Source organism: Myiozetetes cayanensis, unplaced genomic scaffold, assembly GCF_022539395.1.
Source record: "Myiozetetes cayanensis isolate MyiCay16 unplaced genomic scaffold, myiCay2020 scf7, whole genome shotgun sequence".
Taxonomy (NCBI): domain Eukaryota; kingdom Metazoa; phylum Chordata; class Aves; order Passeriformes; family Tyrannidae; genus Myiozetetes; species Myiozetetes cayanensis.
In genome coordinates this window covers 41,887,930-41,912,670 of record NW_026087964.1, presented here as the reverse complement: position 1 = coordinate 41,912,670, position 24,741 = coordinate 41,887,930, and the positions used below count along the sequence as shown (strand labels likewise).

General features: G+C 44.5%; 3 protein-coding genes and 1 non-coding gene across 5 annotated transcripts in view; 2 read left to right on the top strand and 2 right to left on the bottom strand.

Annotated features, from left to right (window-relative positions):
• Positions 1-1,564: 1,564 nt before the first annotated feature.
• Positions 1,565-2,639, bottom strand: LOC126652048 (ribonuclease CL2-like). Its single transcript, XM_050338581.1, has 2 exons — positions 2,488-2,639; positions 1,565-2,094 (listed from the first exon to the last, which is right to left on the bottom strand). Exon 2 carries the CDS (start codon positions 2,086-2,088, stop codon positions 1,657-1,659), a length of 432 nt encoding a protein of 143 aa, XP_050194538.1. The 5' UTR covers positions 2,089-2,094; positions 2,488-2,639; the 3' UTR covers positions 1,565-1,656.
• Positions 2,640-4,623: 1,984 nt separating this feature from the next.
• Positions 4,624-8,395, top strand: RPS3A (ribosomal protein S3A). The gene is made up of 6 exons (XM_050338691.1): positions 4,624-4,761; positions 5,029-5,132; positions 6,356-6,543; positions 6,721-6,929; positions 7,532-7,641; positions 8,233-8,395. The coding sequence occupies exons 1-6, from the start codon at positions 4,700-4,702 to the stop codon at positions 8,352-8,354; spliced, it is 795 nt and encodes a 264-aa protein (XP_050194648.1). The 5' UTR covers positions 4,624-4,699; the 3' UTR covers positions 8,355-8,395.
• On the top strand, positions 7,891-7,960 carry LOC126652208 (small nucleolar RNA SNORD73). The gene has a single exon (XR_007631903.1). It is a non-coding gene; the product is annotated as a small nucleolar RNA SNORD73 (small nucleolar RNA).
• A 2,378-nt stretch (positions 8,396-10,773) lies between the features above and the next one.
• Positions 10,774-24,741, bottom strand: part of SH3D19 (SH3 domain containing 19) — an 85,887-nt gene continuing 71,919 nt past the window's right edge. For both annotated transcript variants that reach the window (XM_050338688.1, XM_050338690.1), the window contains 10 exons: positions 24,099-24,363; positions 22,864-22,932; positions 21,520-21,592; positions 21,073-21,203; positions 18,674-18,732; positions 16,857-17,044; positions 16,558-16,610; positions 15,865-16,051; positions 15,158-15,255; positions 10,774-13,852 (listed from right to left, as the gene is read on the bottom strand). In XM_050338688.1, the coding sequence (XP_050194645.1) occupies positions 13,736-13,852; positions 15,158-15,255; positions 15,865-16,051; positions 16,558-16,610; positions 16,857-17,044; positions 18,674-18,732; positions 21,073-21,203; positions 21,520-21,592; positions 22,864-22,932; positions 24,099-24,363 (1,240 nt within the window). In that variant the 3' untranslated portion in view covers positions 10,774-13,735. The remainder of the gene's footprint in view (positions 13,853-15,157; positions 15,256-15,864; positions 16,052-16,557; positions 16,611-16,856; positions 17,045-18,673; positions 18,733-21,072; positions 21,204-21,519; positions 21,593-22,863; positions 22,933-24,098; positions 24,364-24,741) is intronic.

Genomic DNA, 24,741 nt, shown 5'->3' with positions numbered 1-24,741 from the left:
ATTAAATCAGGTTGAGGAGGCCTGAACTGAGCTCCTTTCTCTGACTTTCTCTGTGACCTTAGGAAAGCCACTTAACTCTCACTCACAAAGCAGAGATGATAGTGTCTCCCTGTGGTGTTACAAGGCAGAATCAACCACAAACCTCACAACTTACATTTGGCTGTGACAGACAGGACATGAAAGTACCTAAATGAGAAAGGAATTAAGTAATAAATGCAGTGGTTAAAACACAGGGTGGAGGAGTGAGTCTGCTGGAAGTTGCTGGGCCAGGAATGCCCCAAATGCTCTTGAAATACCCCAATTCCTCTCCAGTGCACAGGGAGTGGTGCTCTTCTCACTGGGGCAGTGTTGAGAGCTGGAGCTCCCCAGTCCATGGAGGAGCCCTCAAAGTGTCTTTCTGCTGAATTCCAGAAAAAGAGCAGCTGAGTTACTCAAGGCACATGAGCAAGAGATATCTTAGAGAGGGAGCAACAGAAAAGGGTCAGGAAGTCCATTCACTGCACTTTTTTTCCTCCTCTGCTACAATTTCTGGGTGCATTTGGGCTACCTTTTTGGAGCAGCATAGCACCTGGATGTCAGCAGTACACAAGAGACATGGACATACTGGAAAGAGTCCAGCAAGGGGTTAATGGTGATGAAGGGACTGGAGCATCTCTGATCAGAGGAGAAGCTGAGAGAGCAAAGACTGTTCAGCCTGGACAAGAGAAGGCTCAGGCAGGGGGGAGATTATAGGTATACTGGTAAGTACTGACAGGGAGGAATGAAGGACAAGAGGTGATGAACACAAGCTGAAATGCATGAAATTCCATCCAAACCCAAGAAAATACTTGTGTATGTGTGTGTATGTGTATTGTGTGTATGTGCCTGTATATGTGTCATATGTAGGAGCAGGGGTGCGAGTGTTGTATGTTTTGTGTTGCGAGTGTGGTTGTATGTTGTGTGCACAGTGCATGTTTCATGTGTGCTGTGTGTGCTCAGTGTGTGTCTGGGGGTGATAATCCAGAGCTGTGTATGGCTCCAGCCAGGACTCAGTCCCATAAGGACACCAAGGGGGCCCTGAAGCAGCTTCAGCCACAGAGAGTCCACAGATGGGGTCAGAGGCGTGTGGGAGAGGGGACTGTGGGGCACTTGATGATTTATGGGGCAGACATGGGGGAAGTTGGGGGTACACAGGGGGTTATGAGGCACATGGGAAGTTGTGGGACCCTGTGGGAGCTATGGGGCATCCAGAGAACCAATGTGACACCTGAAGGGTGAGGATACTGAGGCAGAGAGCTGGGTGCATAACCAGGAGATCAGGGGACCCTGAGCTGGGGAGTGGGGTGGTTATGGGGAACCTATAGGAGTTGTGGAGTACCTAAGAAAGGAAGAGAGAGCACAGGAGAGATCAGACACCCTAGGAGTCCATGGGACACCCATGAGGCTGGGAAAACCCAGGGGTTTAGAAGGCACATGGGGGGCTAAGTCCACCTTGGACAGGGTTGGGGGCACCCAAGGGGCTTAGGGGCAACCAGAGAGGGGTGAGATCGCCGGATTCCCCCAGAAGCTGATGCTGGAGCCCAGGCCTGTGACACCTCCTTTATTTCAGGCATTTAACGGAGCCTCCAGCGGGAGGGAGAATCCGTATCCCCACCTACAGCCCCCGCAGGCCCAGGCTCACTGCGGGGGCGCGTGGGTGCCGGCGAGGTGCACGGGCAGCCCGTCGCGGCAGGAGACCCGCACGTGGTGCTGGAGCTGGCGGGCGCGGTAGGCGCAGGGGGGGCGGGTGTCCCCACCCCGCAGGCGGCAGGTCGTGATGCCCAGGGCCGTGGGGGTGCTCTGGAACCCCGACTCGTCGGGCGCCTGGGAGCAGGCGGCCACCAGATCCCGGGCCGGCGCGTGCACGAAGGTGTTGGAGGGCTTGCAGGGCCTCCCCTGGGCCGTCACCCGCCGCCGTGCCAGCATGGTCTCGCAGTAGCGGTGCGCCGCCAGCGTGGACGTCCGCGGGTAGTCCACGTGCTGCCGCAGGAACTTCTCGTAGCGGCTCTCGCCCTCCGCCCCTGCCAGTGCCGCCAGCACCAGGGTCGCGCACAGCACCCAGCCTGCCATGGACACCTGTGGAGAAGCGGGGTTAGGGCCATCCGGACTTCTGGTCCCCCAGCTGGAAACCCTACCCTGGGTGCTTGATTTCTCGACTAATTCCCCCTCCCAAACAGCTGGGCCCCTTGCAAATCCCCTCTAAATGCATGGGGACCCACCCCATGACAAATGGCCTCACCTGGATGCCTGGATCCCCTATAGAACACCCCATGGACACCTGAGTTATGCACTCCCCAGAAGCCCCAGTCCCCTACAGAACTACCTGCTCCTCAGACCCCTGGGTCCCCTATGGATGGGGTCCCTGCCCCAACGCCCAGACGCCACACGCAGCCTCCCTCCCCCACTGAATGCTTGGGCTCTTCACAGCCCCCTCCCACAGACATTCCCCTACACATCCCTCACCCCCACCTGTGTGTGCGCCTCAGTTTCCCTTATGGCCTCAGGGTCTCCGGGATCCCTCCCACTCCTCTGCACATCTTTTATACTGGCCCCAGCTGGGCCCAATGGGCAAGGATCCAGGAGGAGGGGCAGAAGAGCAAAGAGCAAGGTCCAGTGGATGTCTGGGAAGAGACAGGTATCCAGGCGGCCCCACTCACCCTCTTGGCCCCCCCCAAGGTCATTAGGTAGTCATTAACGAACCACGTGACTGTCTGTGCACATCCCCTTGGTGTCCCCTGCCCATGTTGCCTTGGATCATGCATCCTGGCCTTGGCCACCTGTGCCAGGAGAGGCAGGACACCTCAGCCCATTTGGATGGCAGGGCAAGATACCTAGTTCCCTGGTGGGGGCAGGATGTCAGCATCACCTCGAGGGCAGCTGACAGATGCTCCTGCTCCTCTTGGAGGATGTGGCACATCTACAGCTGTCTTGCAGTGCTTCAGGAGCTATGCGTCCCTTTCCCCTGTGTCCCCTTGCGGGCAAGTGCATATCCTGGGAAGTGCATTTTGCCTCGCTGCTACCTCATATGCTCCCGGCTACTCCACTGAGGCAGAGAACAGCAAAGAACCAGGAGCCAGCCTGAGCCCACCAAAGACCCATCCCTTTGCCTTCCCCATCCCGATGGACCGCCAAGGAGAGCATCTCCCCTCCAGGGGGAGAGGCATGCAGTGCCCAGGAGAGGCTGTCACCACTGGGTACAAGTGGTATCCATCCTCTGCTCCAAAGACATGATAGAGACTATGATGGGAAGTGGCAAACGAGAGAAAGTGCCCAGGAGCCCTCAGCTGCCCTTCTCCTACATGAGCAGCCAAGTCTGAGTTCACCAGTGATTCAAGGAGGACAAGGAGTGGGCCTCAGAACCACGGGCAGCTGAGAGATGCTCCTTTTGAGTGTGTGTCACCATGTCACTTGACCTACTTGTCCCCCAGGACAGCACAGAGCTGCCCCCCTGTCTGTCCTAGGCCCACTGTGTCTCATCATGACCCCCCCGGACACCCTCTGCTTTCCACTGTCCTGGCATGGGTGGAAAAGGGATGGTGTCTGCAGGAGGAGGAACAAGCCTGGATGTCTGGCAATGGGCTGTCTCTAGCTGGCATGGCACGGGTACCTGTGTTGGAGCCTATTCTACCCGGCAGACCCTCAAGTGTATCCTTCCCAGAGGTTGCTGTGATGCCTATTCATGAACCACAGCCTGTGGTCCTTTCTTGTCCCTGGGAGTCCCAACTGCCTGGCGCTGTCCTGGGCACCACATCTCCCTCTCTCATCCCTGCCCACCATCCCAGGTGGGCTGGTCGGAGCCTCCTGCTGCCCTGTGGCGAGAGGAGCCATCAGTCGAGGCACTAGAGGCAGCCCAGACCAGCAACTTCTGGTTGTTCCCTCGGTGCCCCATGGCATGGGAATGTTGCCGATTCTGGGACCTCTCTAAACACAGGCACAGAGACTAGTTTAGAAAGAAAACACTGCTTATTCTGCGCAGGGTGCTAGGTGAAGGTTTCCACATATCAAGCACACCATAGGGTAAAAAGTTACATCTTTTATACAGTAAAGTTTACACGAACCGCCTACCTAACGCATATTTATTTGTATGACGTAATCTTACACAACGCTTAAAACACAAAAGCTCTTTTCTTTATTAAGCAACTTCTACTGTAGAAGTTCTCCAACGACACCATTTACGTTTACAAAAGGCGAGAAGACTCAGCCTGGGGACAGATAATTCAGCTTGAAGGCACCAGGAAGGAAACGTAACTGATGCGCATTCGGCAGGCGGAGAACACGTATTAGATAGGCGGGTTCGGGTAAACTTTACTGTATAAAAGATGCAACTCTTTACCCCGCGGCACCCACCTTTCTCCGGGCAGAGCCTGCGCAGCGAGTCCCGTCCCTGTGGCTCCTGGCTCCCCGATCCCCGGGATCGCGGTGCGGGCGCTCCGCGGGGCGCAGGGCGCGGCTGGGCCGGGCGGGGGCGCTCACGGGCACGGCCGCGCCGAGCCGCTCCCCCCGCCCCCCCCGCGCCGTTGGTTCCGTCCGGTTGTGGTACTGCCCGGGGGAGGGCGGTGCCCCCCCCCCTCGGCCCCGCCCGGCGCGAAGCGGCCCCGCGCTCGCGGGTCTCGCGCGAGCGGCGGTCTCGTAAAATCTCGCGAGAGCGGAGGTCCCGCCCTTTCGCGGCGCGGGCGGCACCATGGCGGTCGGCAAGAACAAGCGCCTCACCAAGGGCGGCAAGAAGGGCGCCAAGAAAAAAGTGTGAGCGCGTCAGGGCGGCCGGGCCGCGGGCGGGCGGCGCCCCGGGGCGCCGGGGGAGGCGCCGCGGCGGCGGGATGCCGGCGATGCGCGGCGGATGGCGGATGGCGGCGGCGGCCCGGGTGGAGCGGGCCCCGGGCTGTCATGGCGGCGGCCGGGCGGGCCTGGGCCTGGAGGGGCGGCGTGTGGGCAGGGAGGCTTTACTGAAGCCCGGCGTGGCCCGAGAAAGTCGTTTTAAAAAAAAAATCTTTTTCCTTCGTTCGATTTAAGGGTCGATCCTTTCTCCAAGAAGGACTGGTACGATGTCAAAGCACCTGCGATGTTCAATATCCGAAACATCGGGAAGACACTCGTCACCAGGACCCAAGGAACTAGTGAGTAGTTGGGGTTCGTGCGGTAGAGGCCCATGTGTCTGCTCCGTGTGCTGGCTCCAGGCGGCACTCGGTTAAAGAAATGCTGACAAGTAGATTTTGCTCGTAATAATACGAACCTGTAAGTTATAAAAAGAACAGGCACCTCTGGCTCAGTTGGGTGATTTGAGTGAGTTTTCTTGAGTTGGGCAAGTTGTTTGAATAAATGAGCTTAGTTGCAGGGAAGTTCGTACGGTGGGGTCCTTGTTTGTACAAGAAACCAAACCATGGGAGGATAGGATAGGCCTGAAGTTTCTCAGGAGCTGCTGTGGTGGTAGCCTGGTGAGTTGGAGGAAAGAATTAAGGAGTTGTTCTGACTGTCACAGGGGGAGATGTGGGACAGTGCCACAGGACACCTTGGTCATAACAGGAACGTGACGACCAGCGTGCCAAGAGACTTAAAATTTGAAGCTTTTGGGTAAAGGTGTCTTGTCTCTGTTGAGAGCTGGAATTGCTGATTTTAACGTGAGTGTGTGTGGGTGTGTATCACTGAGTGGTAAAGTTGTTTTTATAGGATCTGGCACACCTTAGGAAAAGGAAACCTCTGTTAGGGATGCAGGGGATCTGGATAGGGATATCAGTATTTTAGGAAGCCTAGCTGTGCAGAATGGCTAAATAGTTACACTGTACTACAGTTATGAAGGTGATCGTTACTTTGAACTGTAACACACGAAACAAGTAAAATAAGGGTCACTGTAAACCAAGTGTGAATCAGCCAGTGTTGAAATGGTTGTTGGAGGGGGAGCTGTGAAATGACTGGGGCGTTGGTTGCTGCTTCATCTCTGCTGTGGCGTTTTTGCTTTTCACTGTGGTTCATAATTTCCAAGACTCCACAACTCGTTCCACTTAAAACAACCCAGACTATTCTACGTGGTGGAATCTGCGGCACGCTGGTGCTCATGTCCCACATCTGATACAGTCACCTGGAAATATTCCTTCCAGAGTTGACAAAACCTGGTATTTGGCTTTGAGTGGATTTGATCTGGTTCAAGGCACAAATGAAGTGCAGCACATCAAGGCCCTGGCATTGCATCCCCGGGGGTTGGGCTCCAGCTTGGAGGCCTTTCCAGCCTTAGTGATTCTGTGATCAGCACCACGAGAAAACATCCAATGGGAATTCGGTGTCTGATCTGAGCAGTGCACTCCTAATGTTGATGGAAGGTGTTTCATTTTGTTCCATCACACAGAAATTGCCTCTGATGGGCTGAAGGGCCGTGTGTTCGAAGTGAGTCTGGCTGACCTGCAGAACGATGAGGTTGCCTTCCGCAAATTCAAACTGATCACTGAGGACGTTCAGGGCAAGAATTGTCTGACCAACTTCCATGGAATGGACCTCACCCGGGACAAAATGTGCTCCATGGTCAAAAAATGGCAGGTGTGTAAACAGCAAGGTCTGTGTTGGTGCCGGAGCCTTTAGGAAGGGGGGGAAGCACTGGAGCGTTGTGGAGCTGTGTTTGAGGTGGCTGTGGCGGGTGTTGATGATGTCGGGTTCGTGGGGTTGGGGAACCTCTCTTGTCACGGAGGGGGGAGTAAATGGCTCTTTCTTTTCCAGACAATGATTGAAGCCCACGTCGATGTCAAGACCACGGACGGTTACCTGCTGCGCCTCTTCTGCGTGGGCTTCACCAAGAAGCGCAATAACCAGATCCGCAAGACCTCCTATGCCCAGCATCAGCAGGTCCGGCAGATCCGCAGGAAGATGATGGAAATCATGACCCGGGAGGTGCAGACCAATGACCTGAAGGAAGTTGTCAATAAGCTGTAAGCTCTGGCTGCGTTTCGTTTTTCTCCCCTGTAGTTTCAGTGGTTGGTTGGTTGGTGGTTGGTTGGTTGTTGCTGAGAACTTGGAGAAGGCTGGTGCTTCACGTGCCATTTGGCAGAGACCAGAACATGCCCCTCATGTTGGAAAGCCAGAGGTCATTTTCTGCAGACAGCTTCTCTTGGTCTCTGCATCCTGTTTGACTTGTACCCACTGTCACATTTGCATAAATGTAAAATCGTGCAGATTTTACAGAGGATTTGTGGTTCTGCAGACCAAAGTTGTAATTCTCATCAGCTGGGGCTATGACTGTTCTTGGTTCTTCTGGTAGAAGAAAGTTTTCCAAAGTGTGATGTTTGCTTCCTAAAGTTTGATTGGAGATTTGCTCTCAAAATGGGCATGCTTTTGCCCCTATGCTCCTTCTAACACTGCAAGGGAAATGTCTTAGAATCTAAACGTACCTGAAGAAAAATGTTCACATTAATGATGTGAACTTCAGTAGGTTATTTTGTACTCTTAAAGATTTTTTTAAGCCCGTGTTGCTGATGAAGAAGCAGGCAGAGTTTTTAACGTTGTGGCACCACTGTGCTCTGTGGTTTCTCAGGATCCCAGACAGCATTGGCAAGGACATCGAGAAGGCCTGTCAGTCCATTTACCCTCTGCACGACGTCTACGTCCGCAAGGTTAAGATGCTGAAGAAGCCCAAGTTCGAATGTAAGTTGGTTACTGCAGATGTTGGCTGTTCCTGGAGGAGGATGTGGGAAGCAGTCACTTTAAATGCGTTTGCTTTCGGATAAAGATACAGCAGCATCATGGACTTCTGTAGCTGTAGTATTGAATGGGTGTGTCTTCGTCTGACTTTGTGGCTTCCAGGACTGAAAGCCAAGCAGTGAGCACTGAGTTCAGAGCTTTTAAAATTCTCACCTGAAACTGCTGCTGAACAGTTAAAGGCTTTGCCTTGGGAATGAATGATGACAAAATGTTTCGGTCCCAAATGATGTGGAATGATTCTATTTTCCCATTTTCTGACATTCCCATGTAATGCAGTAGCAGGTTCTTGAGTTCAAGTCTTTTTAGAAAAAAGTTTAATTTGTAGTTGTGTTATGTTGCCCTTCATTCAGTCTTGTTTCCGTCTGACCGTCAGTTAACTGCAGCAGCGTCATCTCCTTCCGTGAGCTTTCTGGAGTGGACTTGGTCGTACCTGTATTAAATGTTCTGGTGGTTTGTGTATGATGAGCAGTTGAGTAATTTAAAACTGTTTAAACAGGTGCATCTCTCACTATTTGTGTTGCTGCTTCTTTTTAGTGGGCAAGCTGATGGAGCTGCATGGTGAAGGTGGCGGTGCTGGAAAGCCCTCTGGGGATGAGGCAGGCACTAAAGTAGAGCGAGCCGATGGATATGAGCCGCCCGTGCAAGAATCTGTCTGAAACTAAAAATTGGTGGAAAATAAAAGTTTTAATACACAGAACTGATGTTTGGTTGCCTGTATTGCTACTGGACAGTATTGGTGCTGGATGTGTGGATGGGTTTTCAGTAAGGTAAACCCTGTTGTCTTGGTTTGAAAAAAAGAAAAAAGCATTTGTGTTGGAGACGTGGTTTTCATGATTGGTGTTGCAAGATGGGTGGAAAGGGAGTTGTCCTTTTTGTGGATTCTGTATGTTGGTTTTTCCAATAATTCTGGTCCTCACAAAAGAAATCTTGTGTATGTTTGCAGAGGTTGCATTAGTGAGAGCTGCCTCAAAGAGGAGCATCGTACAGGAAAAATGGGGCTACTGTTTCAGAATTTTTCTATTGTTTCAGAATTTTTTATTACAGGGAAGTCTTTGGGATTTATTTGGACTACTTGCTTAAACATTACATGTATATATTTAAGCTTCCTGGTGGTAATTTAATACAACCTCTTGTGGAATAGATGCGGTCCCCCATAATCAAAAGTTGTTTAAATATCTTAAAGTTGTAGTTATGATTATGGAAGCAGTGTTTATTTTGAGCAGTACAGAAATGCAGAGCATGCTCAAAAGCAGTACGGGGTTGCATGTTGGTTTTTAACCTCTGTCAGAACTGAGGAGTAACTGAAATCATGGCTGAAAAACCTGTGACACTTCAGGAGGAAAAATTATACTGTAAAAAGACAATGGTCTGTGTTTTGAAAACAAAGCATACTTTAAGGGATTCGCTGATTTAGTTTAAGAAAACTGTTAATTATCTGATAGCATTTTTTCTTGCTCAGGCTTCAAAATGGAAGATGTTTTTTCTAGCTGAAATGAGTTTTTTGTGCTATGAACATGTTTAGAATTAGTCCTGTGAAATGTTTGGTAAGTTTCTGATTTAAAATCTGAGAACAAAAAGGGGAGGTCAATGAGAGCTGCAGATCCTGCAGTCGGTTGTCATATAGCATAGGATAAGAAATGGAGGGAAATAGTGAAATATTACTGTTTCAGCCAGTTACTAAAGGAAGAGGAGAGGGGCCCTGCTACCCATGAGGGCTGTAGTGTTCTGTGTTGGGGATTTTCACCTTTTCCTAGTTGGTAATTCTTGTTTGCACCAAATCATATGCAAAATGAAAATAATGTTTTCAAACTTCAGAAGACTGCAGGTGATGTAATTTCATGTTGTGATTCCAAGTTAAAATTTACCATGCGTTCTGCTTTTTCCAGTTGATGTAGTGGAAGTGTAGTGAGTGCTCAACACTCACAATCTTGTAACAGGAGAAAGGAATCGTTCTGCTTTTGACTCTCTGCTTTGCTCTTCCCATCAGCACTGCTGAGGCAGGTGTCATCCGCCTCGAGGAGTCCCAGACAGTCATATGTTTGAAGCCATAAGATGCAACAAACACCCCTTCACTTCTCTAGTAAAAGTGAGAACTTTTCACCAGAGTTAGAAAAACAAACTGTGATGTGGAGTGGTAAGTGTGGTGAGAGGTTGGAAACCCTTGAGCCTACTACAGCACGTTCCAGTGCAGCTGTGCACATGCAGAGGTGTGTGTGTATCTGTTCAAGCCCTGGACTGGCGTAAGGACTGTCAGAGCTGTCAGTTATGCACAGCCGTGTGTTGGCTGCTTCCTCTGCTTAGCAGTGGTTCCATCAAGCAAATCGTTAGGGGCTGCAGCTGGCCCTGTTTTCTGTAGGCTGGGAGAGTTAGGAATCCTGAGGTGGTTTCTGAGCTCATGCTCTGAAAACTTGTATGTCTTGGTTACTGTTACTTTCTCCTTCAGCCTGAGAGGATTTGGAGAAAGAACAAGAACTTGCCTTTTTTCAGGCTTTTAAAATTACGTTTTTGAACACTGCACTGCCAGCACTGCTGTGTAGGGGCCCTGGGTATGTATGTACGTACATACATATGTATGTACGTTTGTAATAGGATTTTGGATGGGGGGGGGGGGAAGCAAGCAGAAAGGAATGTTTTGTGCTGCATCTGTATTCTCTCAGCAAATACCAGCTGAAAAATCATGGTGTCAGCAGAGCACACCAAAATCACGAGCAGAACTGCTCATCAGCACAAGTAATTTTGGCACAGCGAGAGCCGCACCACGTGTGACACCCTGCGGTGACAGCTGGTTGCTGTAGGTAGCAAGTGCCACAGATTCTGCAGGTGGTACTTGTGGAATGTACCCGAGTCCAAAGGCTTGAATAAACTCTGTTAAAGCCGTCCAGACTCGCTGAGGGGTTTGGACTACTTGAAAACGGATGCAATATTATTTGTCTGATTATTATTGGTATTATTTGTCTGGGGGTTGGGTGTTCCTTTGCAGCTGGGTGAACTATATGAGCAGAATGAGATCCGTAAAACTGCCAAGTGGAAAGCTCAGCTCTCCACAGCATAAGACAATTAAAATGCCAGCATGACTTAATTACAAAAATTTTATTGGTTAAATACATTCTTAATTTACAGAGGTACCATAACAAACTTACTGGACTTAACAAAGGTATATTTAGGACACTGTTAATTGTACACAGAACAAAGATGTCTTCCTGAAGATATTTCCAGAGAGTGGGTCAAACAGTATTTTGACAAATGAGACTTTTATTATTATACTAATGCACGGGGGTCTAGCTGAATTTCAAGGTTACAGCTGAAATTTGCTACTATATTGCAGTTAAGATTTGTGCTCCACCTCATTCCTGGTTTTTTGTACACCTTAGGAATGTCATCATGATCTGCTGGCAGTCTCATGGTGGTGTTGGGCATCGTCTCAAGAAAATCCTCTCCTGTAAAAGCCAAGCATCTCACTTGTTTCAGTGTTCACGAAGGCGCTGTTTCAGCTGCCTGCAGCGATGCGAGCAGCCCTTAGATGGCACTCGGTGCTGTGAATAGAAGGCCTTGCTGCTCTCCCTGCCCTGCCCCGCCCCACAGGGAGGAGATGATTAACATACAGCAGAGTGGTCGGGTCTGCGGATAGGCACTGCCTCGAAACATTCAGTGGGAGTTACAAAAACAACTGGTCAATACACATTACAAAAATGGGAAGAAGGAAATTGAAAAAAAAAATATAAAAAAATCGATTCTACTTTTGAGACTTGTATCAAAATTTTAGAAAACTGCCAGACAATAAGTAAACATCATACACTTAAATCTCGTCTACTGCTACACTGATACAGTATGTCTTTGGAGGGCATAGGTATTCTCTAGGAGATGGTGTTTTACTGGAATAAGCAACAAGAAGTTTTAGCATCTCTTGGCAGGACAGCTTGGGCAGTGGTTTATGTCTAAGTTTGATTCCACAGGAGTTTCAGTTAGGCTTGAGGGGATGCTAAAACTGAGTAATTGCTGTACACATTGTTTTTCCCTCCTAGAATGGCACATAATTTAGAATTGATTTATAATATTAATAACCTTAATGGAAGCAGAAGTCCAGTTCTCAGCTCATCAAAACTTTGTGCGATCTTCATCTCTCGGTTGTAGATATGGTATCAGTGCAGTTTAAATACACAACAGAAGAAAAATCAGGGGGAAAATGCCGGTGTCTGTTCAAGTTCTGTGGCCTAACTGTGACTCTGCTGCGTGCAGTGGTGCTGAGGACCTCATGTCTGTGCTGCACATTCCTCAGGCTTGTTTCAGGTGAGCCCTAGTCGGCTACCGGGACTGGATGCCCATTCCCTGCTCAGGGGGAGTTCCTCAGTTCAGTTTTGGCTGTGAGCCTGCTTAGGCATCTATTTAGATGCACCTTGATCTCCTGCAGCAGCAGGGACCTATTGCTGTGATGCTTAGAGCTCATACTGATAAAGCTGTAGGCAGACAAGTCAAAACTGTCTCAAGGTCAATCATGATGCTGGTTTCCAGTCTCCATTCACCACTCAACTGTTGGCCCTCCTGCAACCTGAACTGCCAGACCCAAAAAGAAAAGTCTTGTTGAGGATATCTTCATACCTCGTGACCTGCAGCTCTCTGAAGTAATGACTCGTGCAAACAGCTTACTGGTTTCTCTTTGTTATATAGTACAGAAATGATGGAATACTGTCAGCAGTGAAAGAGCCAACTGCAGCATAATGTTTTCTATTCCAGTCTGATGGAGTTAGATGCCATTTAAATACTTTGTCAGAAGCCAAGTGTTACAAAAATTAATTTACTACCAGAAGTTCCTATAATGTGAAGCTTCCTCAGTCGTGTCTGTCTTAGTTTATCAGTCGAGCCACACTGCTACATTTTACTAATTGCCTTGGTTAATACTGCTTGGAGTAACCTCTTGCCAGGCATGTTTTCCTTAATGTCTTGACAGACCATTTATGATGATGCTCAGTATAGCTGGTATGTGGTAACAAACTGGAAACTAATCCCACGTCTGCTGAAAGCTAAAACCAAGGCTGCGTAATACCCTTCATGTTAAGGTTAGGAATAGTGTTACTGAGGTATGTTCCAGTGCTTGAGTGACAAATGAAATACAGACTGAGTGAAGACTGGCTTTCCACTTGCATGACGGGAGTGGAGGGGCAAATATTTGGAATAGTGCAGCTACTCCATGGATGGGATCTGAGAAAGCTCAGTAAATGCTGTCTGTCACAACTATCCTCTGATGGGAAAGAAGGGCATGATGGTGCTTGAAGAACAGTGGGCAGTAGAAAAATCTAAACCTGTACCTGGAAAGTATTTTGGGGAAAGGGAGGAAGGTTGAAGATGATTCATACCAATTTAAACAGTACTTGTAAAAGGCAAAATACTTAAAAATCTTACTTCTGTGATCTTGCTGTATGAGCAGCTTGGGCTAGGAATAGAAGAATACTACACAAGGATTTATTTCTGAGTTTTCCCTCTTACCAGTATTAGATTTGATACCTTTCTACTATGAAATACCAGTTATTTTTCTTGTCCTCTAAGTCATAAAACAAACAAGTGGATTCTACTGCTAACGTGGAACTCAAGCAGTAAGGAAACCTGAATATCAAATTCCATCTACATACTGAGTGTAGTAATTATATATTAAAACAATTCTTTAAATTTGGATTTTAAAAAGTTTTTAAAGAAGCCCAAAGCAGTTTACTTTATGCAGACTTTGTGCAGGATAAATGCAATACCAGATAGTAAACATACTAGAATGCTATATAAGTTAAAATGGTGTTGCACCACAATATTTCCCTAGTTGGAAACCGCTAAAAATCCTGCTTGTTTTGCTCTCAGAGCATTCATGAAACATGACTACATACACTGTCACAAAGGACTAAAATGTTCTTATTTGACTTAAAGACACTAGTATGACTGTCAAGAAAAAGTAGTGCAAAACATTGATAGTCAACACACGTTGATGCCTTTGCTGTGCCTTTAGGGTAGAAAACATTCTCTCCCACATGCAGGGAGTACAAAGAGAGGCAACACTTCATGGTGTTTTTAAAATCTGAACAAAGTTCTTAGGAAATATCCCAGACCTTCCTTGTATCTCTCCACTCATCCAGTCCTCATCTACAGATTCCAGCTCTGTTATCATATCACCTGCCTGTAAGAGAAGGAGTAATATGAGTCAGTACAGCTTACTGTGCAATGTTAATGCATGCATAGCTGGACTTATTTAGAGGCAATTAATATCAATCAAATAGAAGAGATGTGGCCAGTCTCTTCTGTTGGTTATATCTCTTGGAGGTTGTTTGCCAAAACCAGTTGAAGCTTCTCTTAGGGTAAATACTTGTCTATGGGGAAAAACCTTTGGAGGGACAAAAGAGCACTGCTGGATAACTTTGCGAGTTGCTTAAGCCCTCCAGGTAGGCAGGTATGGTAAAAGCTGGCTCACAAGCCACTTGTTATTTGTGTGTGTTTCCCTGCTCTGAGAGTTTCTCTTCTTGAAACCCTGGAAACATTTTCTTTTTTAGTCCCAATATTTTCTAGCACTTGGAAACTTCCCTCTTGTCTTTGGAAAGCTTCCTTTCCCAAAAAGGAAAAGCAATAATCTAAGAGCTCGGTGTGGCCATTTAAACTGCAGCTCCTGTGTTTGGTCCTTGTTCCAGTTTTCACTGTCCCGTGCCACACTCTTCATCGGAAGTGCTGTTATGGCCCTGGCCTTTCTTCCAGTACCATTGTTCCCCTTTTCTCTTTAAAGAATCATCTATCCTTTCAACATTGCACACTGCTAATGCTGAAACGAACTGTTTTGCTAGTTTTAGAAAATACTGTGTGTTTCAACCTGTAAGACACGCTTTTGGGCCTGCTTGTGAAAGTCTACTGTTCCTCAGAAATTTGCTTTTGAGGCCACAGTTACCTAAATCATGACTTTGAATCTCAAGGGCACTCTGTTTCTTGTTCATGCTTAATATGATCTGGGCACCCAGCAAGTATTAATTTTTCCCCTTGTTTGCACAGCAACTATGTATTGTGTTGCCAATTTAAGATTTTGCTGTACTTGGTGTCCCTTAGAGGCCTGGCTGCTGCAGCACTGGCACTCACACTATTATCCTCCTTCTCACTGCTGTCTTTCGAGTCAAAAAAACAGGCTCTGTTGACCAGATCAACTGATCAAGAACTGCAATATGAGGTTGGTTTGTCTTGTCATGTTTACTAGATCAGAGAAGTCAGAGGAATTCTGCAGCTCCTGATCTCTTTTCAGTGTCTTGAATGAAGATTTTGCCAATATGAAACAGCAGTGGTAAGGGCAAAAAGTTTTTTTAGAGGCCCTTTATCAAATGTGCATATTCTATGTGCTTCATTCTTGTTTCAAGCCTATTTTCACAGTGGATAAATCTTATTTTTTAGCACTCTTTAAGGAGTGTAAGACCTCCCTCTTGGAAATTGGTCTAAGAGAGGTACTTACTTTGAAGGAAAGCTCATCTTCGTTTTCTCCATGAAAATCATAAAGAGCTCTGGCTTTTCCTTTCTTCCCTCCCCCAGACTGTGACAGCTCTACCCTGGCTGCAGAACATGGACAAGAGAAGTTATTTGGATTGGCATGAAATAAATCTCTGTTTCTGGAGAAGTTCTCTCTCATTCTTATGTTTTCTCCCCATTACTGTGCTACAGGGTGTCCAAATGTTGTTGCTACTGCTGTAAGAAACTCACTGTCCTACTGGAATAAAAAACTCCACTGACACTGGTTCATTTTACAGTACTAATAGAGTCTCACAGTTCTGCTTTCAAGAGGACTAAATTTTACGTACTTGAACTTTCCAGTAGTGATATCTAATAAGAGCTATCTTCTCCTCTTTGTGCTTGAAGATGAGGCAGCATCAGTACCTGTGATTTATTCCTAAAGGTGGCTCAATGGTGCTGTTTTGCCTGTGCCCAAACCACAGTTGAAAACATCCCAGAGTCTGTGTCACCTCCCACATTACTTACTGACTAGGACATCATATTGCCATTATTAGAGGGGGCAGTTCAAAACTTAGCTTAGCTTTAGAATATTAAAGACTGTGGCGGTGTGGGGCTTGCTAATCCAAAGGAGTAGTTGGGTTCTCCCAGAACTCTGTCATGACTGTCACAACCCAAGGAACAGTGAATTGCCATTTAGTAGGAGCACTGTACCTGAGCAGGTCTGAACAAAAACTGCTGGGAAAATCCCTTCCTTTCCATTTAGTCTTCCTCTATACCACTCCAAATCTACTTGTTCCAGTATTTGGATGTAGTCTCCCTTTTTAAAGGACAGATCATCTTTGGTTTCTGCTGTAAAATCATGAAGCGCTTCGCACCACTGTACCGAGCATCTGCTGGTCTATTCAAGTGAACAGAGGAAATGCATTAATTTTAGGAACGTTAAATGGAGCCCAAAAGCCGATGGATAGTGCAGAAAGCAGCTGTACAGAACGTGGGCGTCCTGACTTTCTCCCATGCAATCGTGTCGCTGCAGATGTACACTAGAATGGCATTTCAGCAACCACCACCACAGAATTTCATCTTGGCTCAGGCACATCCCTTTTTATCGCTGGTGGCAGGGAGAAGGATTAATGAATTCAAAATTAGATCACTGCAGCAATACTTAAAATGGAGCTAGCAAGAATTTCCTTAAGCACAAAAGATAAAACTTTACTTTTGTTAATTTTTCAAGCTATGAATTCAATCAGTTTAGGCCAAATGACAGAATTCAAGATGTGACCACACAGCATTGTGTGCTGTGGGATTTGTGTTACATTCAGCTAGTCTGGCATTATAATAGAGAGTCTCTGTAAATCTGTGAAACTGCTATGTAAATTCTGGCCCTAACCTATAAAATTTTATTACCTGAGGAAGGGAAGAAGAAACCTCCACCTTGTTCTTCAGTGCTGCTTCTGTACCTACATAAAGTAAAGCACAAGTTAGAATAGCAGCAGTGACTATTCAAAACATTATTAATTATAGGGATTTTAGATATTCAAAGTCACTATTAAGAACAGCTTCTTAAGATTTTTGATTTTTTTTTTAACCTGTCTTCTCTCTTTTTCTACCTCCCTGCATTCACTGTTCTGGAATTTTCTCCTATATGCTGCCTACATGCCTGAAGCCCGATATGTTCTTGAAGATTTTTGCAGACCTATTCATACCTGTTCCAGGCAGATCTTCAATTACTTCCACAAAGTTCAAGGGGAAAATTCCAGATGTGCCTCTGAGCTCTCCTTTGGCCCACTCTTCATTTACATATTCTTTCAGGATAATGGTTTCACCTTCTGAAAAACTGAGCTCATCTTTCTGATCTCCAATGTATTCAAATCGCGCTAGACATCTTGGACCTCTGCACAAACAAAAGAGAAGATTACTTTGCTTCTTTATTATTATTAGTGTCCACTTAATAATAAGGCAGCATGGTCCAACATATCAATTGATAGTTTAATTAAAATGATAAAAGAATGCACTGAAGATAGAACAGGTGGAAAATTGGGGTCTAACCCTGGTTCTTATCTCTGCTTTCTGAGGAGGATGAGTACAGAGTCTGGGTTGAGCCAGATGCAACTTCTGCATGCTCAATTCCTGACTGTTAAAGAGTATTTTGCAAAAGACCCTATTTCTCTTCCAAACAACACTAAGAAACCTTGGTTTTGGGCCATCTGTCCCACTTCATATCTTTGCCTATATCCAAGTAAGTGTCCTGATACACATTTTTCAAGAGTTTGATTGTTTTTTGAGCTAGCATCCCATTTAGATGCAATCAAACATGGGTGGGGGTGGGTGCTGTATATATGTCCCAAATACATGGAGGTTTCATAGGAAGAAGATCGTTTTTATCTTCTTTGACATACTTTGTTCTGTAAAATCTACCCCCATAGGATATATATATGGGAAATAACTTACCTATGAAAGAAAGGAACACCAATGCATCTGATAAATTTTGCATACTTTGGTACAATACTGAAAAAAACCTAATTATTGCCCCCCCCCAGCTCAAATAGATTTAACAATATAACAAACTAATAAATTAAATTTAAGAAATTACTCTAAGAAAATATTTTTCAGAAATACCATGTTGGAAAAAAAGCAGTAATAGGCTTTAATTCTTTCTATAGCATCATGGCATATAACATATGGCCAGTGTAAGAAGTTTGACTCCCACCCCTGTCCCCCACTCATATCTTTGCAAAGATGTGTCTTTTGGGACAGAGCTGGCACTTTGTGTTTCTTTCTAAGTTGCAGAAGCAGTTTTTAAAAAGAGGGTTATGTTTATGCCAAACCAAGCTTTATCAAAAAAACAAACGGAATGATCCCTCTCATACTAGTTGCTCCTGCCTCCACCTGAATTGGCTTTAATTGCTGGAATGAATGATTATGAAATTCAATAAATCATCACTGAGAAAAAGCAGCAAGAAAGATCGTCTCTTACCCACAAATATTTGTACAAATTGTTTGAAAAACAGAAATGAAAGTGCTGGAAATACATGTGATAATTTGATCTGGGGAACTTCAGATTCACCCGTACAGCTATACACTTTAAGGATGGGTGGACTGATAGACAGACATATTTATCTCCTGAAGTACGTCTATATTCTGTCCCATTTTATCTTGTTCTTTCAAATGATTAGGAGCCCTACCCTGTTCCATCTTATGAGGATACTGGAAGAAAGGAGCAAGGCCTGGAGCAAAGGGAGGAGCGTACAATGCTGCTGAGGTTAATCAGATTGCTTTGTGGTTTCTGTAACCAATTTTCACGAAAGTGAGATTTTAGGCTTTCTTCACCTGAGTTTTATTAAAACATCATAAATATTCTGTTTTTAAAAACACATATTTTAATTTTCAAAATATATTTTGGTGAATAAATTCTTGACTGTATAAACCTCAGTGCTGACAGCACCTGCTTCACAGTTGATCTTTTTCTTCTTACTTCCTTGTAAATCAACATGAGAAAGAAAATAAGATTTATCTGACTCACTTAATACATCGTGATGAAGAGGGTATTTTTTTCCTGTTGGCTTCTTCTGGAACATCAATCTAATAAGACAGCAAAGTAAGTTAAATCTTCCATTTCAAACTAATGGCAACATAACCACAATAAACTTGAAACTGGATAAAACAATCCATTTTTCAGATGTGTGATGCTCTGTAGTCACTGGCATAGTCTGATATATGATCATATTAATGTAAATTTTGGGGGGATTATGCCTGATTTCTCATTTTTAATCTTATGCAAACAAGGAGCAATATTTAACATTTTCTTTATGAAGCTGGTTTATTGTTTTTACTTGTGGCATGCCTGACAGAATATGTGATTGGATGCTACTACAAGTTATTGTATTTAGTTCCCAACTTTCAGCTGGTAATTGCTCTCTATTATTTACTAGCACAATATATCACAATAGACAAAATTATTGCTTACACTTATCCTTTCTGTGCTCTGGTAGCCAGCTGTCCTTCAAACAAAAATACATCTCACAAATCTCACTTGAATTGGAGAAATACAACTTAGAAAATCAATACACAGACATATCAAACAGACAACATTCAAGTCCTTTATCATAAGAGAATTTCAATTGTATTTTTGGTGTGACATGAAGGATGATCTGTAAGATGTGTAAGACTTCAAGCCTAGAGGCCCTGGCGAGGAGCTTTGGTTTACAGCTCACTGTTGTATCAGCCAGTTCTCATAAAAGCAACAAGAATGTTTCATTAGCTTGTGTGAGGGACTGGAGGAAATTACTATGCCTTTTAACACAATTAATCTTTGCAGTGCTCTTGCTAGAGGGGCTGGTATCTGTGGTGCTCTGAAGATTCCATGGGAGGTAATAACTACGTATTATTGTTAGGTGTCCAGACCTAACCTACTACCCACTCAATATTGTAAACCACACTGCGGCCTATTGTACAAAGACTTTGTATCAAGATTAAATCTGACATGAATTAAGAGGAGAATTCAGTCAAGCAAATCAGCCTCATGTACTGCGCTCTGTCTTTAAAAAAAAAAAAAAAAAAAATCTGAAACAGAAGATTTTTGCCCTCGAAGGATAACCACCTTTTAAAACTAAGATAGACATTTGAAATGCATATTCTCTAGCTTTTATGAACTTTTATCTCTCCACATCAACACTGAATTTGACCCCAAATACTCATTCCACTGCTTTAACATAAAACTCTTCCTGTTAGCCATCAGTAGGAGCAAGAGCTTTTAAATTAAATTGTTGGTTTGTGTAGAAGCAGCAAATCAATTTAGCTAACAAATCTTTCTCATGAGAGTGAATCGAGCATGGATCCATTACTACTATGAGTTTAGTTTTTATTCTTCAGCACTTCTCACATAATATTTTCTCTAATAACACCACTACAAACTAGACAGACAGCCCACACTTCCTGATGTTTACCAAATCCTTGGAATTGCCCATCTGGCAGCAGTGCTCATCTCTGCCAGCTGTCCCAGCTCAACATAGACACTTAACTGTCTTTAATGCCAGGCCATGCACCTCCACTGCATCCTGGTGTCAGTCTGGCATTCCTCCATGTCCATATGGCTGGTGTGGATAGCCCAATGCCCTTACTACTGTCACTAAATGGACCTCAATCTCAGACTCAGGCTTGCAATAGGTCTGACCCAGCATTTGAGGCAGAGAACCATATTGTATCTCTTCTAAAGAGAAGGCATTCAATTAATAGCTATTGGGCTCCCACAGCAGCACCTGTTCTTGCCTTCCGTTCACTGTCAAGTGACACATTCAGTAACAGGATTGCTTTAAGCTGCTCATTTGCAACAACACAATCTCCTTGTACTGTGCCAGCACAACCATTTGTGCAGCCACTTAGTAAGCCACTTAGGCAAATTGATCCTGCTGGAAAAAAAATATTCTAGGAAGAAAAAAACAAACATGTTTTGTTGGGCCAAATTGCTGCCCTGACCTATTTCACTACATGGCTATAAAAGTGGTCATTCCAGTGCAGTTCAAGGGACAAGAAAGAAATGAAAGAAGCTGGGGACTGGGTGGAAGGCACAAAAAGCAACCATCTTACCGAGTGTTGATTCTTACAGGCAGCTGTCAAAAAATAATCTGCTCTGTAGACCCTGAGAAACTACCCAAGTTAACAAAGAGAATCTGATAAGGGAAATGATTTTCTCACTTGGCTTTAAATTAACACCAAAATGTTGCCCATAACACAAGCTGCTCATGCCAAATCAAGCATCTTTCTAATACCACACAAACAAGTTGATACGTCTTCTGTACTGCCAGCGGGATAAGAGATTATCTAAATACAGAATGGAGCTAAACACACAGATGACTCAGTAAAGTAGAGCCAGAAAACAAATGCAATAGGATCTATGTAGCAGTGTATTTAAAGCCTACATACAACTACTTTAACAAAGTTGGCAGGAAATATCCCTGTGCGATTCCCACATTTTCCTCTGTACCACTCAGTATCGATTTTCTCCAGAAGACAAACGATGTCTCCAGAATGAAGGTCCAAGTCATCGGGATGCTCTGTAAGACAACATCATTTCAGTTAACAGTATTTGCCACACTCACTGATTTTCTCTAAGTAAAACCTTCTTAACATAAATACCACAGACAAAAACAGAATGAGTTTTCAAGAAGTCTTAATTATACTTTATAAACTGATGAGCTTTTAACTGAAAGACTTGGCCCATCTACAGCTAAACCCATTGACCTGAACAACTCTAAAGGGAGGCTTTGTAGACCGGGCTTCCACACCATTTTTAAGCTGTAATTCCTAAGAGAATTCCCATTTGAAAGTCTTGAAGTAAAACAGGCTTCTAGAATATTCACATTTACCTACCTGCAGGAAAATCATGCAGGACTACAGCATGAGGTGCACTTGTATCAGAAACTTTTGGAGGGTGGTTTGAATCCTGAAACAAACAAATCCAAGCAGTTCATAAATCATGGAACACGCTAACAGTATGTACTCCAAAAGTAACATTTTGACTTTAGACGCAATTTTGTCCTGGTATTGGAAAAACCCCTTTGGAGGCAGGGGTTATTAGTCACACAGCTATGGGTCTGAATTCTGTATGCCTTTTGCCTGTGTAAACCAGAATATGTTTCACCAATATCTACTTTAGAGCCAGTAAAAAGGAAGGGAAGGCATGTAACCTTCCCAGTACAGACAAAGCCTCAGCTATGTCTGTGGGTCAGAAATCTGGAGCACAGATAGCAACATTCATTGCAAGGGCTATGGCCAAATTTTGCACTGGTGCTTGGTACTTCGTGCCACCAGTCACTCTTTCTTGCTTGAGTGAAGACCCAGCCAACTTTCCCCAGCAGACTCAGCAGGGGCAGCACATCTGCTGACTAACAAGCATTTTAGAGGGGCAAGGAAGCCACCTTACATGAAGGTAACACTGAGGGGAGCTGACAATTTTGTTGTGGGGTCTTTACACAGGTAAATTATATTCAAAATGCTGAGTTTTCTTCTCTATCCCACCCACTAGGAATTTTTAGACTGTACTGATGACAATCACAGTGTACGAACTACATTCAAAGTAATTCACTGTGTGCAAAAATCCCAACAAAAAAAAGCCCAGTGTGGACAAAGATAAGAGCAGAGTAATATGAATTACAACAGATAACAATAGATTGCATAGAAATGTATTTCAGCCATGTAGGTTTCTGATAATAGTCAAAAAAGCTGCTCCTGGCTATAATTTACACTAGATATTTAATATTAATGTAGTCATGCCCTAAAACCAAGTCAGGATCTGTAGAAGCAGAGAGAGGAAAATACTTTCAAGTCTGTATGTCAAAGCCAATTCACTGATATATCATGTACAGCACTTCATAAAACTACTCGCTTATCTTTTGCTCACTTCTCAGATACTCAGCCAAGGGAGTGATTATTTTCCTGTGAGACACAGGAATTTTACCAGCTTCCTCTCCCTTCTGGCACTCCAAGTAATTACTGTTGCTCTGCCCCATAAGCAGCATGTTCCTGTGCTATAAGGCAAATCGCCATTATTGGGTTTTCTATTGGCAGGAGTTTTGTTGGGATTAAAGAAACACAAGGGTTTAATAGATCAGTTTTACATTTCTAAGTGTAACCTTTAAAGACTAAAGCATTTGATACTTTAATGCAACAGCAGTCTTGTCATTAAATATTTACCAGCAGAAAAAAGTGCCTTACCTTACAGGACGGTTCTCCCGTGTTCCTGGGAAGACAATCTTCCTTGGCAACTCCATGAGGCACAGGTAGCTAGAACAGAAACAGAGAAAAATGGAAAACTTTTTTTCACTTCTAAGCACCTCAAATTCCCACTGCAAGTGAAAATGGAACTATTCAGACCACCTAATACAGGTAACTAATTTAGGAGTCCAGTGGAAGAGGACAGGCTCCTTTGGAAGGCATTCAGATAGTGATATGAACTGCCACTTTGAGAAACCCAGGTGGTGTCATCCACTTTAAAAGTGTCTTAGACACCTAACTGGTCTCATACCATATGGTACGAGACATTCAGAAAGACATCTGATGTGGAAGTCTAATCATTTGTCATGGAGGGCACTGGAAAAACAACCTGGGAGGGCAATTTCCTTGACAGTAACTTGAGGGCAGAGAATTACTACTGATCTTCTACAAAGAAAAAATACAGAAGTCTAAGTGAAAGATCAAAAAGAAGGCAACAAAGTTTCCGCTTCATGCGGGGATGTTGATGTTGTTCATGTTCATGGCTCTGTGGCCTCTGTTTTTGACAACAGCACTGGTTCAACAGTCACCAGCTCAATCACTGACCAGTTTCAAGTATCTGAGGAAAGACTTTCTCCTTTTTTATCTGTAATGCTGATCCATTTGTATTTAATATTCCCTAATAACACATATAATACCAAAACGAAACATTTTTATAATGAAAAGGAATTGTATCAATAGGATGAAAATGTAAGATTAGCAATGCTACATTTCTCACTCTTTACAGGCTTTATTAAGCAAGGTCAACTACTTTTTAAGTTCTAATGCCCCTCAATTTTAAGTGTTTTCATATATATGCATAAACCCAATATAAAAATGCAATTATTTAGCATCATTTTATGTGCTGTCAGAGAATTCAGAACTGATGAGTATGCAAAGAAGCCCCAAAACCCAAAAGCTATTACAAGTATTACAAGATATATATAATATAAATTGTATATACACACAATAACACGCAATATATATCTATACTTTGATTTTATATACTGCTTTCTCCACTATTACCTTACAGGACATATTACTATTTATCTATTGGTATTTTCTAAGGAAGATTATGCTGATACATGCACTTTGAATGACACAGCATACTAACCCACTTTACTGTCTTTTTCACTACTATTTTAACCAGCACTGTTTTATAAAAACAATGGTCTCAGATAGAATATCTCAGCTCTCACCATGTATTTATTGTAGAGAGGATGACCCGGCTTAGGTCTAGGAGGTAATGCTGGATCTGGATTTTTAAAGACTGCACTTTTTGTTCTCTTGGGTCCCAATCTGAACTTGCTGTTTTTTTTATCAGAAGCGATGTCAGAACTAGATCGCGGAATAGCATCCTTTTTGGAAGAGGCCTTGGTTGCAGAGAGTTTTGGTGGAGGTGGCCTTCCAGGAGCACCTTTAGGTGGGGGAGGTCGAGCTGGTATAATTTTTCCATCCACAGGCCTAAAAATTGTGCAAACCATCAGAGAAAATATGGATATTAATAAGCGTGCTACCTCATCCTCCACCACTGCCCTATCTATAGAGTATGCGGCAAGAAAACATGACTCATGACAACCTGGGCTGCAGAATATGTAGCATCTGAAACTTTCCAGGAACACATGAACTCTTCAGCTACTGCAACTGGATGATCACGTCCTTAGGCAGATCCTTTGACTACGCATTTCCAAGTCTGCTCACCACTTTTGCTTATCAACAGCCTGCCAGCTTTCACGGGAGCCCACTACATAAGCTGGATTTCTTTTAGCAATCCACCTTCAGAAAGAGCTTCGTCTGAAGCTGCTGCAGGATGTTCTGCTATTGAGAGCTTTTGGGAAAACT